We start from the raw sequence: 18,029 nt of genomic DNA, 5'->3' as shown, positions 1-18,029 counted from the left end.
CCAATTGACTGCTATAATATATCTGTTTAGTGAATATCACAAGATGTTTATGTTAGAATTAATTTATGAAACATGAACTACCTATATTAGTAGATTACGTATCGCTTCTACATAAACTATAACTATAATACATTACATATTAGTCTGAATTATTTATATGTTACTAAAAATTTTTTAAATTTATTTTATATTATTACAATTAATTAATTTGTTTTTAGTCTAAATATGTTTTTATGTGTATATATATATATATTGTAAAAGGTTGGTAGTTTGTAGCCATTAGTACATAGCATTCATAAAAAAAATAATAACGTCGTTTATTATTTTATTACTGTTTGATATTGAAAATAGTTCGGACGCATCGCAACTACAGCGCTTTTCAGTTTTCCCAAAGAGTTGCGCTGTTGTGTGCTGTGTCACAAACAACACTCGGTGAATTCAGTGTGATACAACGTTCAGTCTTACACACCCATTCACCGTGTTTCTTTTTTCATATCAGTTCCGTATTGTACCTAGTTGTGGTTATAACTTATTTATTTTCTATTCCGTTCTTTTTATACACTTTTTAAAATGTTTGATTGTCGTCGTCTAATGTAAGCAATTCCTTTTAACTAAATTGTATATATTTTGTAGTAAACTTTTATGTTTGTACTTAACAATATATTATTCTAAGTGTTATTACTTTGCGTAATCGATTCGGTTTTAAGTTTTAATAGTTGTGTATGTGCTCATAAAACGTAATACCTTCAAAGATATCTCTATAGTATGTTTTTAATATTATTCAAAATATGCGCAGTTAATCAAGTATCAACTGTGGCCATTTAAATGTAATTAATGATAATAATATGTCGAAATTATAAATATTTAACATATTTTGAAAAGCTCTGACGTCTGAAATGATTTCTATTTTATGTTTTCGTCTTCAAGTTTTATTGAATTTAATTATTATACCATTTAATTATTATTTTTTTCTTATTGATAACTATAAAATTTTAAATAATATTTATTTTATCAAACTAATTTATTTACCCCATAGTCCACTGTTTTCTATTCAAAATAAAAAACTCACCCTGTTTTTGTAGTCAAGCGTACTACGTTTTAGTAATTTTATTTTAATACATAAAAAAATTCGTCCATTAAGTTAACCTATATTATGAACAATCATCACTCATTATAATCTTAACTAGTAATCTCTATTGTTTTTTTTTTTTTTTGCAAACCGTTATAAATATATTATTATGGATACTTAATGAATTATATACTTAATTTTTTTTTTAATTGAAATAATATTTTAATTTTATTGAGTACCTTATAATGCTACTTTAACTATTCAAGGTATTAAACACTTTTTTTTAAATTATATATTGGAGGAAAAAAATTTGCCTATAGGTTCTTCCACAATTTTTTTATTCTAAAAATTCTTGTACTTGAACTGTCATTAATATATAATATATTCCATTACAAATTTATCGATCATGCGGATCGTTAAAAACCTTGTCCTGGATATTGTTAAAAACTTTTCTTGCGGTATGTTGAAAAAATAATTGTTTTTCATCTGAAAGAATCAATATGGTTTGAATCAAAATTTTTTTTATTAAATCTTTATTTTTCGATGTCATACCTATATTATAGGTGATAGAAGGTATAATCACCTTTTCCAAGTTTGTTATATTTTTTTCATCTTTATAAATCTGTGACAGCTAATGCATCCTATATATAAACTGTGACATCGTCGTCATCGACTTAACAATAATATAGTACAATAACGTTTTACTATATTTTGATGTATAGTGTAAAACCTTGTGTGGTGATATATCAATAAAGATTTAGATTGAAAAAAAGTTTTCCTGTTTTTCCTTCAAGGGCGTTGTTTTTTCTACTATTGTTACAAGGACACGATAATAGAGACGTTTCAAACGTCAATTTTACGCTTATTAAATTAAACGCTCGAGTTATTCTTTATAATTTCTTGTTATAATTTAGCCTTATATTAATAATATTCGAATGCTGTGACCCAAAGCCATCGTCTAGTTCAGTATTATATTCTCATGCATAGGGTATCTTTAGTGCAGTAATCCGTAATGCAATTAAACGCCCGTAGTGTTGTCTTGTAAGTGTAGGTGAATTAGTCAGTTGTTGGCTTCTAATATTCTTAAAATTATTATCATCTCTAGTTAATTGAACCACACAATTTTATAGGTTAAATATAGGTTTGAAAGCAAAAATTAACCGTAGACCGTGCATACTTCATGAACTTAAAAAATCCACTTTCGGCAGCAGGGTTTAATTAAAGCGGTGACCCCGGTGAATTGACACGTTTTTTTTAGTTTATACCCAAATCCGTAATGATTTCTTGTATTGTCATACACGTGGTTATGCAGTTCAGTGTGTTGTGTTCGTGAAATTATGATTATAATTGTAGGCGTTTCGTGTAATTCATCTTATAACCTACCTTAAGAAAGTTAAGATTGCTCCATATACATTATACATATTCTATCAATGAGCTTTCATCATTTGTTTTTGGAATAATTTAAATACTTACATACTTACTCTATATATCGATCACTATACTAGCATCGCTCGCTATCTGATATCTTCTTTAAACCCTATAGAATCGCCTTTAAAACGCTTATATATATTATGTTATGTCATCATCAGACTATGTTTCTTCTTCATTTTTTGACTGAGCTTTTCAAAAATATTATTATTTTATTGTGCCCGTGATCTTTCAATTGTGCCATTACTCAAAATTAATAACGGTATAGGTCGACCGCGTTCTTGCACACGACTTCATCTGTCCTGTGTGATGGTGTGCCGTAGTCTGTCTTTAGTCGTCTCTGCCACTGCAGTCGCCCATCAGTGGTGCTTTCGGCCCAGGTGCCGTCGGTCATCCGTAAAACCGGTCTATCGTGGAGGGCCAAATTGAAAGTGACTCAGTCGAGTGTTTGGAGTACGACGACGAGTTTTGCTGCAGTAGCGATGACGACGACCGGCCGCTGGCCCGATGGTTACACTTTGGACGGCGCGATACGCCTCAACCGCCACGTCGCTCAGTCCTGGACGACGACGAACAGTTGCTCGTCGAAGGTACATGATATGCTGTTCTTTGAAAAATAATTTTTTAAATAATATTAGGTGGATTTGACTGAATAACCACGTGTCTATTGTTACCTTTATATTATATTGTACTAAGGATCTACCGGCATCATTGTGTCATGATGATATTGTTTGCGTATGTTTTAAAATTATTTTGACGGGCGTTGGTGATAAATGCTGAGGACGTATTATTTATTAATTATTACATATTGTTGTGTATGTGTTAAACCCCGTGTACTGCAGCCTGTGGGTATATAACTATACTAATTCAGTTATCGTATGCGCACGTTCATCAACCTCCAACAAATCGAAATATATCTATTCATAGTAGATAATATTAAGGTTATTAATACTTAATTTAAAATAATATTTCATTAATTTATTTGTTATTATTATTTTTTGTTATACGAGGTCAAAACACTAGTATCAATTAGTTAAATTAATTATAAAGTCTAATTGTGATTGATATTAATAATAATGAAGATTACTGCCTATAATTGCGATTGATGTTAATAATAGGTAATAACTGACTATTATGGAAAAATTATACATTCACATACCTTATAATAAAGTACGTGTATTAACTGTTTAGTCAACTGTGCAATTTTAAAACTGCGTTTGCGGTGCAAGCCTATATTACGACCTAACTGTATAGGGATAAAGTTTATAATAACTAATAACCAATAACAGTAATGGTTACATTGAACTTCTTCTGAAAAACTTTCTGCTGCGGATTTTTATAATTATGTTTTTATAATAGATAATTATATCCTTGCAGTTATTTTTATTAAAAAAAAATGATAAAAAAACTTCTATTGCAGTATAAAATGTTGGTCATTGAGTAGTTTTAAGGAAATGTGCGACATTTAAGTTTCGTTAAATTAAACAAACCACTATATTTCTATATAATTATGAGCCATATGCAAAACCCGGGGAACTTTGCTGTATAGTATCTACAGGATTGAATTTACCTAATAGGTCACTGTTATAAGTGTGTTTGATTTTAATTCAGTAGTAAATGATTATTATTATTGATTGATTACATACAAAAATGACTAAACAATGAAAGTCTATTTCTAAGGACATTTTATAATTTGTTTTTATTACTATAATCAATTAATTGTTCATTAGTATTACTGTAAGTTGAACTATACATTTTGCCAAATCATCATACATATTGTATATTAATAATTATATTATAGTTAATACTACTTAATAGTATGAAATATGAATACTCCGAGAATTTCATTGGTGTATAGGAAATTATAACTTTTGTCTATAACTAAAAACATAGAATGTTTCAAGTTTTTACGATTGATATTTTTTTAATTTTAACAATAACCGCTTAAGCTGAAATTGCTAATATTTACGTTTGAATATTATTCAATTTCTTCCACATTTTAATTTTAAACACTCCCATTCGGTCGTCAATGGGTGACTTCTCCAATTATAATTTTCAATGTCTGTATATACTTTTATATCATTTACGCTTATTGTACTTAATTTGTTTAGATCGTCTAATTCAAATTTTTAAAAAAAACATATTAACACCAATACAATATATTAATCCAGTTTTATGTCAAATATTTTTTTAATCCATAAAGAACAAGTCATGAGGAATTTTGTAATAAATTTTCAAGCTTATGATTTAAAAATTAAACAAAACTGTATACATTTTTTAAATACAAACTACTTAGACATTTTTGTGATGTTGGTGAATTTCAAATAAATTTAACTAAATTTTATTTTGGATATTTTTAACTGTTGTAAAAACTTTTTATGAAAAACCTTGTATTTAATTTTCAAGTTCTGTAATTTGAAAAAAAAATAGAATATCATATCTACTAATTCAAGGAAATGCAAATATAAATATTTGGTTATATTTCAAGTACCTATAAATCTATAGCTATTTTTTAGATTACAACAAATAAAACAGAATCAATTTCGTCAAAAACTGTAGTTAAATAAATGTTCCTGACGTTCCTGTTCTTCTTTAATTTTTTTGGTCTTTCCAGATTATTTTGGAATGTTTTTGACTCCAAAAATAGGTAATAATTATATTCAATTTGCTAACGGACACTATCCTCTTATTCAGTGGTTTTCAACCGGTGTGCCGCGGCACAGTACACTATAGCCTCGAAAATGTCTGTTATTTGTAATTATGCTGGTAAAAATATTGAAAACAGTACTTTATTCCATTACGTGTGTTGAGTGTGCCACGATAATTTGAGATGTTTAATTGTATGCGTTAACCAAAAGAGCTTAAAATTGCTGCTCTAATTGATATAGCTGAATCCGCATGCATCAATTTCATCGTCGATGCTATTGCTCGTAGTAAAAGACATATTATAAAACCAATAATTTAAATAAATAATATGTGTGTTATTCAAAGAACAGCTTGCAAGAATAGAGTAATTATATCACTGAAATCTGAAAATGTACCATAATATATTATGTAGGTTATTATTATTTTTTTTTTTTTTAATATAGTGCAATATTTTTGTTTTTATTATTTTTTTTTTCAATTTAATGTCTGTTTTAACTTTTGCTTATATCACCTACTAAAAATAAACCAATTTTTGTTTTTATCCACTTTATTTGTGTATCTTCAATTATAATACACCCTAATTCAGCACCCTTTATAGCTGTTACTAATTGTTCACATTTTATTTATATTATTGGCCACATTCTCTTATTAGTTGAATTATACACACCACTGAACATGTAATCCTGTTTGATAGAAAATTTTTCTAACATAATCATGCTTAAAAAACTTGTTATTTATTCTTTTTTTCTTAATGTATTATAGTCTATACATCTTAAATCTATAATAACGTATAATATACTTAACGTTTAGGCATGCAGGTATATAATATATGCTGCACCTATTGCTGTAATTGGTGTGATACTGCCAAAAAACTATCGCGGCACTGTTCAAATTTTAAGTTTATTTCTATCAGCTGTATAGGTGTAGTTTTACGTGTAATCAAACCTAAATTTAATATATGATATTAAAAAAAAAGTCTTTCCCACGTTTTACTAATATAATATAGTGTTCGAGTTTGATCTAATATTCTAGTTTATTGAAATTTACATAAAAAAGTACAAACCATATTTATGGTTTGGTATAGAGCCACGTATTTTTTTTTTGCATATTTAAAAATAGTGACCAATACCATTGAACTGAACTGTATGTGCGTGGGAGTTTTATCTTTACCACACTTTATTATTTATTATGAACATTTAGCGATGATTTCATCATTTCGGTTTTGCAATGATCAGAAATCAATATTTTCGTTTGATAATTTGTGTATGAAAATAATATTCCATGCTGCCAGCATTAGTGAGAATGCATTTTCGATAATTATTTCGGAACGGTAGCAACCCGCGAGACAAAAAGCCTTTCACCCGATCCGATCGTGGCTCGTTTTCATTGTGATTTGTGATGAAAAAAATTGTTCACGAAGCCATTCTCGGTAGAGGGTTATTACTTGTTTTTATTATTATTATTATTGTTATTATTATCATCGTCAAATTCGTCAGTTTAATGTTAATAATATGATCATCTGCGAATGATAAAACTACGTTTCAATTTTGTTCTTTTGAACAATCGTTTGCGTTTCGGCATTCGAATACCACTTTCGCGCGTTTACGCACGATTTAATTCTTTCAACATCTCTGGAGCTTTTACTTTTTGTGCCCGGAGCAATACTGGTACAATGCAGTCTTATATGTATACTCTTGATATATGTGATGATATAAGATTTGTTAGTGTAATTATACCGGCTAATATCCATTTCCATTACAGGAAGTTTATAAATCATAAGTGGTTCTTTTGTTTCAAAAAGAAAAAAATATTTAAAGTCTACAAGCCAAAACCGCTTATTGCGACTTAAATAGTCGTAGCTGAACAGTTTCGCTACATATATTATGCAACGGTACACATACCTATTTAATCTGAATTCCTACGCAATATTTTCGTATTAGTATTTCTATAATATTATAATGATTACTACGGAAACCGATGTTAGGTACACCGACGTACCGTCGTTAGCCGCACGTTTAACTATATGCCACGTACTTATATTAAAATATTGCGTATATCTTTACAGATTGTCTGCGTGCATTGTTTTCAACACTGTTATATAGGTTGATATTGATATGGTCAAAAACCGCAGAATGTTCTTCATCGTTAATGCTCTATAGTAATATCTTAGATTCTATGTACTTATATCAGAACTAATTAGTAATTAAAAATCTCATTTCGTTGGTTTCCACGCTAAAAACGCAATAGATACAAATGCGTTTGAAAAAATTCATCTTCATTGATTATTAAATATATTATTATATATGTAATACCGTAAAAAATAGTTTTTAAACAAACAAAATTGATGAACTATGTATATTGTACGTGTCATCATTTATTTTAATTATTAATATATTAATAGTATTTTTAATTAAGTGTCACTCAGACTTGTTAGGTAATATATCCAATAAGTTAAAAAAACTTAATGTTGAATATTTGTGTAGTGATAGTGATATATCTAACAAATATCGATTTAATACTATATTACCTACTGTTTTTAATTATAAGTCAATAAAAAGCACTTTCTTTTGTAAACAAAAATGAATTTAGCAATTAGTATAATAGTTATTATTTTAGATGGTAACTATTAGGTATAGTAGGTACATTTATACAATATAATAAGACAGATAAAATATTATTTGTTGCATGTAATATTTATTATTATTCACCGTATCATTAATATGTATATATACAGGGTGATTATTTTATCAAATAACACTTACATGGTGTTTGTGTGTAAATACCACCTAACATACACTTATAACACACAAACACCACTCAAAATCACCCAACTTTGGGAGGCTATATCTTTTAAACAGATTAGCGAAAAGTGAAAATTCATTGAAAAAATAGCCTTTTTAGTTTATGAAATTATAAGTATTGGTTGTCATTTGAAAATCAAAAGTTGATAAATAAACCTGATAAATACAAGGGTGAAAATATTTAAAAAAATATATAGTTCTAGAACAATATGGTTCTAAAATTTTGAAAAAAAAAAATTTGAAAAAGTCGATAGTTTTTGAAATAATGAGTTTTGTTTGATAAAAGAATCACCCTATATATACAATATACAAAAAATACATAATATGCGTAGTATGTGTGTAAATATTTATTATACATCTGAAATTATCTTTTAATTATTTATAATAAAGTATAAACATTATGAATTATAAATAAACTATGACAATATTATACATTTGTTAATTTTTAATTTAGGAGTAGCAGAGTAGGAATTAATAATTAGAATTTTTAATGTGGTACATTATTTGACCTAATCCTAGAAAAACCATACGTAGATTTAAGACCAATTGTTATTGAAGTTATATAGGTATTTAGATTCAAAATTACATTTTTATCATTTTGAGATTTGTTTCAAATTTCTCATTTATGAAAAATTTGTCTTGTACTCTTGTGGAATGAAAATACACTATATATATCCTTATAACCATTATTACTAACAAGTTCTGTTCTTTGTACCATATATTATAACTCAAGGTATTATTTTTATAATTTACCTGTTACCATATACTTTTTGAATCCTCATACTCTCTAAAAAATTTTTATACATAGCATATCGAATATTAAATAACGTATTTACGTGTATATTACAATATACTAAACTCAATGACAAGACGACAAAACTAACGCTCTTCTAGTCTTCTGAATAATAACTTCTATACGGCATAAAATAAGCAATTTATCTCGTTCATTATTGCGGGTTGTCACTTATGTGTTATGTGACGTACATACGTGCGTGTACAGTTTCAAACACAAAGATGTGATGAGGCTTCTGGTTTCTCCCATTTTTTTAACAATCTGTACAGAATTATTGATGTTCACATTCTACTCTTGGGTAATTCGACTGTCGACTTGTACAGTTCAAAACAATTGTCAACTACTGTATTTAAATTATCTTAATATCTTATACCTACTATTTCTAATTTAATCTTTGATGAATTTTTTAAGCTGAAGTTTGCCCACAAAAGTTCAAAACTTATCCTTCTCTCTTAATTTGTCATATTTTATGTCAGAAAGATATAATTATATACCTACCAATTATTGAATGGATCGTCAAAATTATCGAATAGTCAGTTGAGTTTCTAAATGATTGTCTTTCTAGTTTATAGAACGTTTTTTTATAGTAATTATTAAGTCTTAAGTTATAATTAACTCGTGAGTTATTAAAAATGATTTAATTACCTACGTACTCCAATTTAAATTTTGAATAACTAAATTGGTTAAATGTCATCAATTATACCCACATAATATACATTACATTTACTTTCGCCTCTAACTCATTTATAATGCAATTTCGTATTTTATGCATAAATAAATGTATTAAACAAATTAGGAGTACTCACAGGTTGTAAGAACAACTAATATGTATGTATTTTAATGTCTGTTATTATTATAAATTACGTAATTCAATTATTCTAGTTCATAAAAATAACCGACATAACAAAATATACTTTTCACTAAAAAAGTTCAAAAACCTCATGATAGGGTAGGGGATCTATATAGTCTAATTATTTTAACAAAATATATTCATTATTTCAAAAACTATTAAGGTTTTTTAAGTATTTTTTTTACATAATTTTAAGTCATTACAAAATTACATTTTCAAATTAAATTATAAATTAAACGTTAAAAATGTTCCGTGTGTATGATCTTGTATGTATTGTATAGGTAATACGCTGAAATAGTGTCGGCTGTAGTCACTTACCGACTACTACTGCTAGCCAGTTTAGGATAATACGCAGTTAATTACTTATGAAATAATACGTGTATTGAATAAAGGCTTCATTTTCCCTTCAGCATTTCACAACTTTCATATTTAATAATTATATTATTTCACATTTTAATTTGAGATTATATATTAATATATGGAGTTTATTTTAAATGTTTTTGGTATTTTTTTTTTTTTTACTTTTTTTTACACACTTACCAAAATAGCCAAGTAGCTATATAAAAGGGTATTTTTAGTTTTCTTACATTAAGTATATATTTAATGTCAAAAACTAAAAATTGTTACTGTTAATGTCTGTTGCTTGTGTTCCTTTCATAATTTTTGTGATTTACATATTACATCATTGCGTAGCTTTGTTAATGTACCACAAAATTTAATGTATAACCTATTGTATAACCGATTAAGTTTATATTTTTTTTTTATAATTAATTCGACATCTCTACAACTGCTACTACTCGTATACGTGTACTATACGTGTACGAATTAATATATTATCTATTATCTATATTATCCTAGTGCCTAGGCGATAGTTTATCCGTTAATTTAGGTTATTTCTAAATATATACATTAAAATGTTATACTGATTTTTTTTTACACAATCTCCTGGTAAATCATTTTAAAAAGCCTATAGCGATTGCTTGTGTGCTTGAAACGTACCATACCATAATTACCTAGCTGTGGGTAATTTCAAAACGAATCCATAACGTTCTAATATATACGTTAACTGCAGTAGTACAACCACAATTATTCATATTATGTTTCGACCTTTCGATTGTTATTTTATGTTCTTTGATTATTATTTTATTCCATTACAATTACTACTACTTTTATTATAGTATTACACCTTACATGAATTTATAACATTTCTTTCATTTCAATGTATTCATAAAGAACTTCTCATGCTTTCTATTATATGCTATATACACCTTACAATGTATATAATATATTATTGTATTAATGTACAATAATCTTCAAAACTATTGTTTTAAATCAGGAAATACACTCATACATAATGTCCATTCGTGTATATCGTATGCCAGGTTAACCTAACCTATATATATTTACAACCTTGGATTCTCGATTTGTTTAAATTTGTACTCCACGAATTGTTTAATTTAATATTTATATATTAATTATTTATTATTATAATGACAATAATATTATTAAATTCTTCTTTTAATCACCATAATTAATACCTATATGACCTACCTATTCATTACGTTATTTTTTCATTTAATAGATGTATTCACTTATAGGCATTCTAAATTATATTTAAACACATTTTTATAGTTATAGGTAAATACTTTTAAATCGATGACCTAAAATAATTTCTATTATTACTTCATAAAAAAATTATGTATAAAAATACATTTGATATCAATACTCAAACATTCATACTACCATCACTGGTACAGTGGTACAAAATTGAACTTAAACTCAAATCCGATTTATTTTTCACACGCATTTTGTTATAAAATTTTAATCTATTCAAATTGTTATTAATTTCTTACGCATATAGTGTCAATAGTGGAGTGCATTTATAAAATGTATCAGTTTACTATATTATGTATAAGGTTTCTGATAATACGTTCTTCATTTCATAGTATTTCTATATTTTTATAGTTATTATTTTATCATATTTTATATTTATTATAATAATTTATATTTTAACCTCGGAAAAACGCGACACGTATATTATACTCATTAATTCATATATTATATAGACATTATGCCATTATGGACTTAATATAATTATGAATTGTTATCATTTCTTATTTTCTTTGTCGTATGGAGAACACGAATAACAAACCTTTGTAATTATTTCTATTGTTTTGGCATATAATTGTTTAATTTTGTAGTTATGACATTTTGTATGTAGTTGGTACCTATATATTATATTCTACTGCTATGTTGTTGTATTAAAAAACGTAGGTATCTTATGATTATATGAATTACGTTAATAATGGCTCCCGTTTGATGAAACTATTGTAATTGTAATTTGAACGTATGTAGCCATGTAGGTAAAACGTTCTTTAATTATGAAATATAAATTGTGACCTTTTTGAACACATCGTGATGTTCAAAATGTGGAGATTGTTTTAAACACTTTTGAAATTTGGCGAATAGACAAAGTAAAAATGTACCAATAAATTTCTGCTGATGAGATTTTGTAGATTATACAAGGTGAATTTAACATTTAGGTTACACCAATAATTGCTGTCGTAACGAGTTTGTTTATTACGTTGCAAGCATAATCTTGTACAGATTGAAAATGCAGTTTCAAAAAATAAACAGACTCCGGGTGTACAGACGCACGCGGAGGCGACGGCGCACGCGGATCAATAAACGTATCTACTTCCCTTTAACCACCACCCTATTCCACTCTCGAGCATCACCCTCTTTTATTAATATCAGTTGCGTAACGTGCGGCAATATAATATGGCAATGCGAGCGCTTATCAACGTATCGGCAACGTTGAACTGTCTTTAGTTTATACAAATATTTTGATTAATGTCCGTTTTATATCATATTATATAATACGCTATTGTGATATTATGTGTTTCAGTCCTATGCAGCAACCGTGTAAGCCAAATGACAAAAACCTATAATGATATCGAAGCAGTAACCCAACTATTAGCCGAAGTGAGTAGACTTTTATAATACTATGCATTATTATTGGTATTGTTTTTATTTTTATTTTTTTTATTTTGCTTTTATTCAAAGCAAATTAAATCGCTTCTGTTGTATCATTGATTTCATAATATATAATAATAATAATAATAATAATAATGAAAACAAATTGTGTTTTTCCAATTTATGAATCGTGATTTAAACCTTACCATTTTGTAATTTTATTTTTTATTTTAATCAAACAGAAAGAAAAAGATTTGGAGCTAACGGCGCGCATTGGCAAAGAACTTTTAACCGGCAACCAGACGCTCGAAGCCAGGGTGGGATTGCTTGAGACAGAGTTGAAGACTGTCAATGAGCGTTACACACAGGCTTCGTACGAGCTGCAAAAAAAAAACGACCTCATCAAAATACTCAGTAACGATGCCGATGAAACTGGCTACGAAGCGAGTGAGTATAGTTTGAAATTGAAATGACAGCCGTTTGATGATATTTTGAAGACCATTAATTTTCAAAAATACCTCTCGCCTACGTCTAAGAATTTGAATTTTTATAGTATTGATAATGGATTTCTGTCATTGTTTGTTCGTTAGATGATGATGCAGTTGAAAACGAAAAATATTACGGCGTCAGTGTCGGTTATTTGCAAACACGGCTCAAAAATCTGGAGGACGAAAACCGTAGCTTGCGGGGTGAGGCAAACAGACTTGCAATGGAAACCGACGAGGTAGAAGCCAAAGAAGCACAACTGATGTCCGACTTTGCATCTCAACTCAGTGTCACGAGGTCTGACCTGTCCGTCATTATGGAACAAGCAGACAAACACAGGGAAGAAAATGTAACACTGCACAACAACTGCGAGTTCCTACGCTCAAAATTGTCCAGCATTGAGGCGTCTTTAAAAATTGTACGCAATATTTTTAGTATTTTTAGTCTAGTGATATCACATACCCTGATTTTTTGAGTTTAAACCCAAACTAAACTGTTCAAATCTTTATTAAACTGGAACTGAATTTTTGAAATAATCTTATATTACCTTTTATAATAATAATTTAAAAGTTCAAATCAATTTTCAAAAAAATACTTGATTTATGTGGCTAATTAAATAACATAATAATAATAAATAGTTCATATTATGATGTCAAATATTTCTTGTTTATAGAAGTAGAACAATTTTATTGAATATTGAGTGTTTTATCAAGAATAATTATATTTTTCATCACAACTTCAAATATTTTTGAAAATATGTTTTGTTTTTTTAGTTAGCAACCCTCCCCATAATTTATTTTCTGTATGGCCTTGCCTATATACAAATTTGTGTTATCATACCTTTTTAATTTTTCAGAAAAATGATGAGAACGAAGAACTTATGGCCATGTTGATGTTGGCAAGGGACACGCAAAATGAGTTGGCATCTGAAATTGTCGAAGTGAAAAAACAATATGAAGAAGCACTAACTATGCTTCATGAATGTCAAACCGAACTTAAAGGATATAGGGATAAACACATACCGCTAGCTCGAGCTGGCCCTCTATTCACGTCTCTTCCACCATACTTGAACTCAAATGGGCTTCACAGCCATGGTCATAGCTCTTTGGAGAGTTCATTGTTTTCCGAACTCAGTCTGGATTCAGGAATATGTACTGGACGAATGTAAGTGAACTGTTGCGACTAAGAGTATAATACAGCTCAAACAATATACTTATTAATTTTATCGTTTTATTTAGGTCTGGGGCAAGTAGTTATAAGAAGTCTATTGGAATGATGAAGTTGACGTCAGCTATGGAAACAAGCACTAGAAATTTGTCCCGGCAAACTGCGTACAACGATCTAACTGAAGAATCACCTACTCATAGTGATTGTGATGATTTCTCTGACACCGATTCTTTTATTGTGTAAAATTATAATTTTTATTATTTTATTATGCTCATATCATTAATCAATTTTTATGTGAACGGTTATAGTGAACAACCTGGTATACCTGGTGCCCCTGGATCTGAGGATTTAGCCAATGCCTTGAAACGTCTAACACCAGCATCAATAAAAGCAAGACGCGCAGCGTTAGGATCTGGTTTTATGTTTGCTGATCCTTATGACTCAGCTGATACTAGAACCCCTGACTCAATTATGTCTACTGGTAGCATAAGTTTGACAACTTGGAAAACACCAAATAAACTACAGGTAATTTGAAATATTCATACTCTCTATTATCTATTTTGTTTTTTATAACTTTGTTTGATTGGGTCCAGTTGGTTAAGCCCATGCAAGGTTCATTTACGCTACAACAGTGGAATGCTCAATCTGTTCCATCTCTCAGCTCTATTCTGGAAGAACAACCTCAAGGCGTGATCAAAAAGAGTGATTCAACTGCTCCCATAGCAGGGCTTCCTCAAACTTTTAGACTAGACGAAATTGAAGAAGATGAACCTAGAACACATCCTGGAAAAATGTTTCAAATGTCCACTCACATCACTACATTAACCAATTCCAGGGTAATGCATCCAGATGATGGTACAAGTGTTACAACCAGGTAAAAAATTACTTAATATTGTTGTTGCGACAAGTTTATATTGTTTGATTTTATTTTTTCAGTGTTCGAGGTAGTGCCATGTCAACTGCAGTAAATAGCTGCGCCAATAGTCGAGTACCCACCAGAGAGACTACACCTATGTTATCTAGGAGAAATTCAACTACAACATTTTCTACTAACTGTGGATTAGCAGCCATGTTAAATGAAAGGGGTATTAGAGCAATTACACCTTCTGCCCTAGCAACACCTATGTTTTCTGCAACAGCCACACCTTGTAACAGCCCATATGGATCGCCTGGTGGGTCCCCCGATCGTTCTCGTTCGCCTTCACCATCAGATTCTCCTTACTCACATCCATTTGGATTACCTGGTGAGTTTCATTAACAGTTTTAAATATCTATTTTTTATTAAAATAAAAAATTCTTATATTCCTTTTTAGGATATTTGATGCACAGTGGTGCCAAATTATTGAGAAAGACTTTAACAGGCACTGAAAAAGGTACTGAACACCACAAGTCTCGCAAATCAAAATCACTCATAAGGCCAGACAAAAAGGTAAACAGCTATTATTATTATTATTATTCAAATTGTAACATTTTATCACATTTTTAAATGTTTTAGACATTGGCTGGTATACGACTTGTAGAGACAATGAAACACTATATACCAACTGTTCCACCAGATATGTCTAGTCATCATGTATTCGAAATAGGAGACTGTGTTCCCCCTAAGCCTGAAAATGGTGCATTGCAACGACGTCTAAAACAATTAGATAATGGCAGTGATAGTGGCGGCCCCAGACTTCGTATGGACTTGGGTACCGTAGGTTCTTCAGCAAATGACCCTCAGCCTTCACGAGGGACACTCATCAGTTCTATGTTTTTTGCTCGTAAAGGAGGGTTACTATAAAAGAATATATTTAAAACTAGTTTGCCTTAAATGTACAATGGTGCAATGTTAATATATAATTTTATTTTTAATAAGTTATTGCGGAAATCAGAGGCAATTGAATGTATTTGCTGGTATGTTTATCCTACTCAATTGACTATATATAATAATCAAACACTTTCAAAGGCTATTTCGTTTTAAAATCATAAGTATGATTCCCTTAAAAACCCATAAATTTGTTATAAATTTCAACAAGTTATTGCTTTAGTTAGTTCTTAAAAATGTATCAATAACAACTTAAATTTTTTTTCAAATGATAGACAATTTTTTCTATTGGGTAACTAACCAGTAATTGCAAAAGTATTTTGGTATATTATTTATTACATAAATAGTAACCATTAAAATGTTATGTATATTAATCATTTAATAGTCATGCTTTACTCATGCCTATAATATGCAAATAACATATTTTAGATGCTTTAAGGTGCTATATAATTTAATTAATTAATGTGTATTGTTTAATTTCTTATTTAAATAAGTCTTTTAAGACTGCATTGTTATATTGATTATTTCAATCTGTGTATCTTTTACTTAAAGATATGATTATGCTTTTAGGCAATTTAATACCTGAAGTGTAATTATTATTTAATTTCTCATTTTTCTTTTCTTTTTCTGCCAATAGACAAATATTATTCCATACAATTTGACAATATTTACATATTTAATCTCTCATTCAAATTTTATTTAAATTTATATTTAAAAATATTGTTCATTAAGTCGCACAAATTATTCAATAACTGTCTATTATTGCATTTAAAGTAAAAATCATTTAAAAAAAATTGTATTATTTTAATTCAATTAGCGTATGTAATAAGTTATTTTCATCCCTACCTAATAGAAATTATTGGTGCGGTTATTTATAACTATTATTTTTTATTTGTTTTTATGTTTTTAGATTAGTTTTTACTATTCATTTTATGATAATTAAGTTTATTTTCCTTTTACCAAACAATCCTATTACCAAATTTTTTTTTTTTTTTGTTATACAATGTTTAGTTTTCATTTTTTTAAACTTAAAAGATCAAATAACTATTCGATCAATATTACTTTAAAATATGTAATGCAATATTGTTATTGACAATGAAATAAGAATGAAAACTAATCTAACATAATTAGTCTTAAAAATAACCATCCTCTTAGTTTGCTTTAAGTTATTAAACCTAATTATTTTGTTTTTAGTGCTTTTCTTTATATTGTATTCTTCTATACTGTTCACTCCAAGTGTCTGTTATTAGAATGCATTATGCGTAATTATATTGTACATACATTTTTATTTATTTATGATAATATTGCGCATTATTTTGGCGTAATAGTTGAAAAATAAGTATTTTTGTGTTAATGTCTCTCTTACGCTAATGGAGACATTTTCTGTATGCGTAAGAGAAAGTTAAACATTTTTTTTAGTTTTGAATGTTGTTCATTAAGTGATGGAGCCCTGGGGTTCGATATATATATTTATATATATAAATAAAAAATATTTTGACGAGACTGAGTTAGTATTCAACCAAATTTTGTACATTTACTATATTATTATTAGTTATGTTAGGCAAAACGTTTTTCCAACCTGTGACATCCTCTTTTATTTAGGTTTGAAATATATGTTTAAATAGTCCAGAAAGTGCTAATTGTTACACTTTTAACATGTAAAATCAATTGTTGTATGTATTAGTTGATATAATAATTTATTCTGTATAATGAAATTATTTTTAGCACTAGCTGAAATAAATATAAAGATGTATTTGTTGACTGAAGCCAAACAATAATTGTTTTTTATATTTCATTAAAATTATTATCCTTTTTTCCATAACTCATTTATTGTCTATCTAATTTATTACATTTTTGTAAAATACAACGAAAATACTTTGAACACGGTAAATTGATTACGTGCAATAGTCACACAGATGTGCCCAGTCGCCAGTTCAAACCTGATACATTGCAAAAGTACTTTTTTATAGTCTATCCCCTCGTCAAACCACCCAAAACCACTATTA

At 28.5% G+C, this 18,029-nt stretch overlaps 1 protein-coding gene across 6 annotated transcripts in view; it reads left to right on the top strand.

Moving 5' to 3' along the window:
• Positions 1 to 17,801, top strand: part of LOC107165219 (trafficking kinesin-binding protein milt) — a 35,203-nt gene extending 17,402 nt beyond the window's left edge. For 4 of the 6 annotated variants that reach the window (XM_089225860.1, XM_015513364.2, XM_015513361.2 and 1 more), the window contains 10 exons: positions 12,496 to 12,572; positions 12,806 to 13,010; positions 13,154 to 13,467; positions 13,906 to 14,213; positions 14,288 to 14,455; positions 14,525 to 14,741; positions 14,810 to 15,090; positions 15,153 to 15,460; positions 15,530 to 15,645; positions 15,712 to 17,801. In XM_089225860.1, the coding sequence (XP_089081986.1) occupies positions 12,496 to 12,572; positions 12,806 to 13,010; positions 13,154 to 13,467; positions 13,906 to 14,213; positions 14,288 to 14,455; positions 14,525 to 14,741; positions 14,810 to 15,090; positions 15,153 to 15,460; positions 15,530 to 15,645; positions 15,712 to 15,999 (2,282 nt within the window). In that variant the 3' untranslated portion in view covers positions 16,000 to 17,801. Of the gene's footprint in view, positions 1 to 452; positions 594 to 2,765; positions 3,088 to 12,495; positions 12,573 to 12,805; positions 13,011 to 13,153; positions 13,468 to 13,905; positions 14,214 to 14,287; positions 14,456 to 14,524; positions 14,742 to 14,809; positions 15,091 to 15,152; positions 15,461 to 15,529; positions 15,646 to 15,711 lie in introns of those variants that run through there. The other 2 variants (XM_015513365.2, XM_089225861.1) reach the window with 2 other exon arrangements.
• Positions 17,802 to 18,029: the final 228 nt, after the last annotated feature.

The sequence above is a fragment of the Diuraphis noxia genome, unplaced genomic scaffold, assembly GCF_037042655.1.
Source record: "Diuraphis noxia isolate RWA-SAM2 unplaced genomic scaffold, SU_Dnox_SAM2 contig0004, whole genome shotgun sequence".
NCBI classification, from domain to species: domain Eukaryota; kingdom Metazoa; phylum Arthropoda; class Insecta; order Hemiptera; family Aphididae; genus Diuraphis; species Diuraphis noxia.
This window is presented reverse-complemented; position numbering and strand designations above follow the sequence as displayed.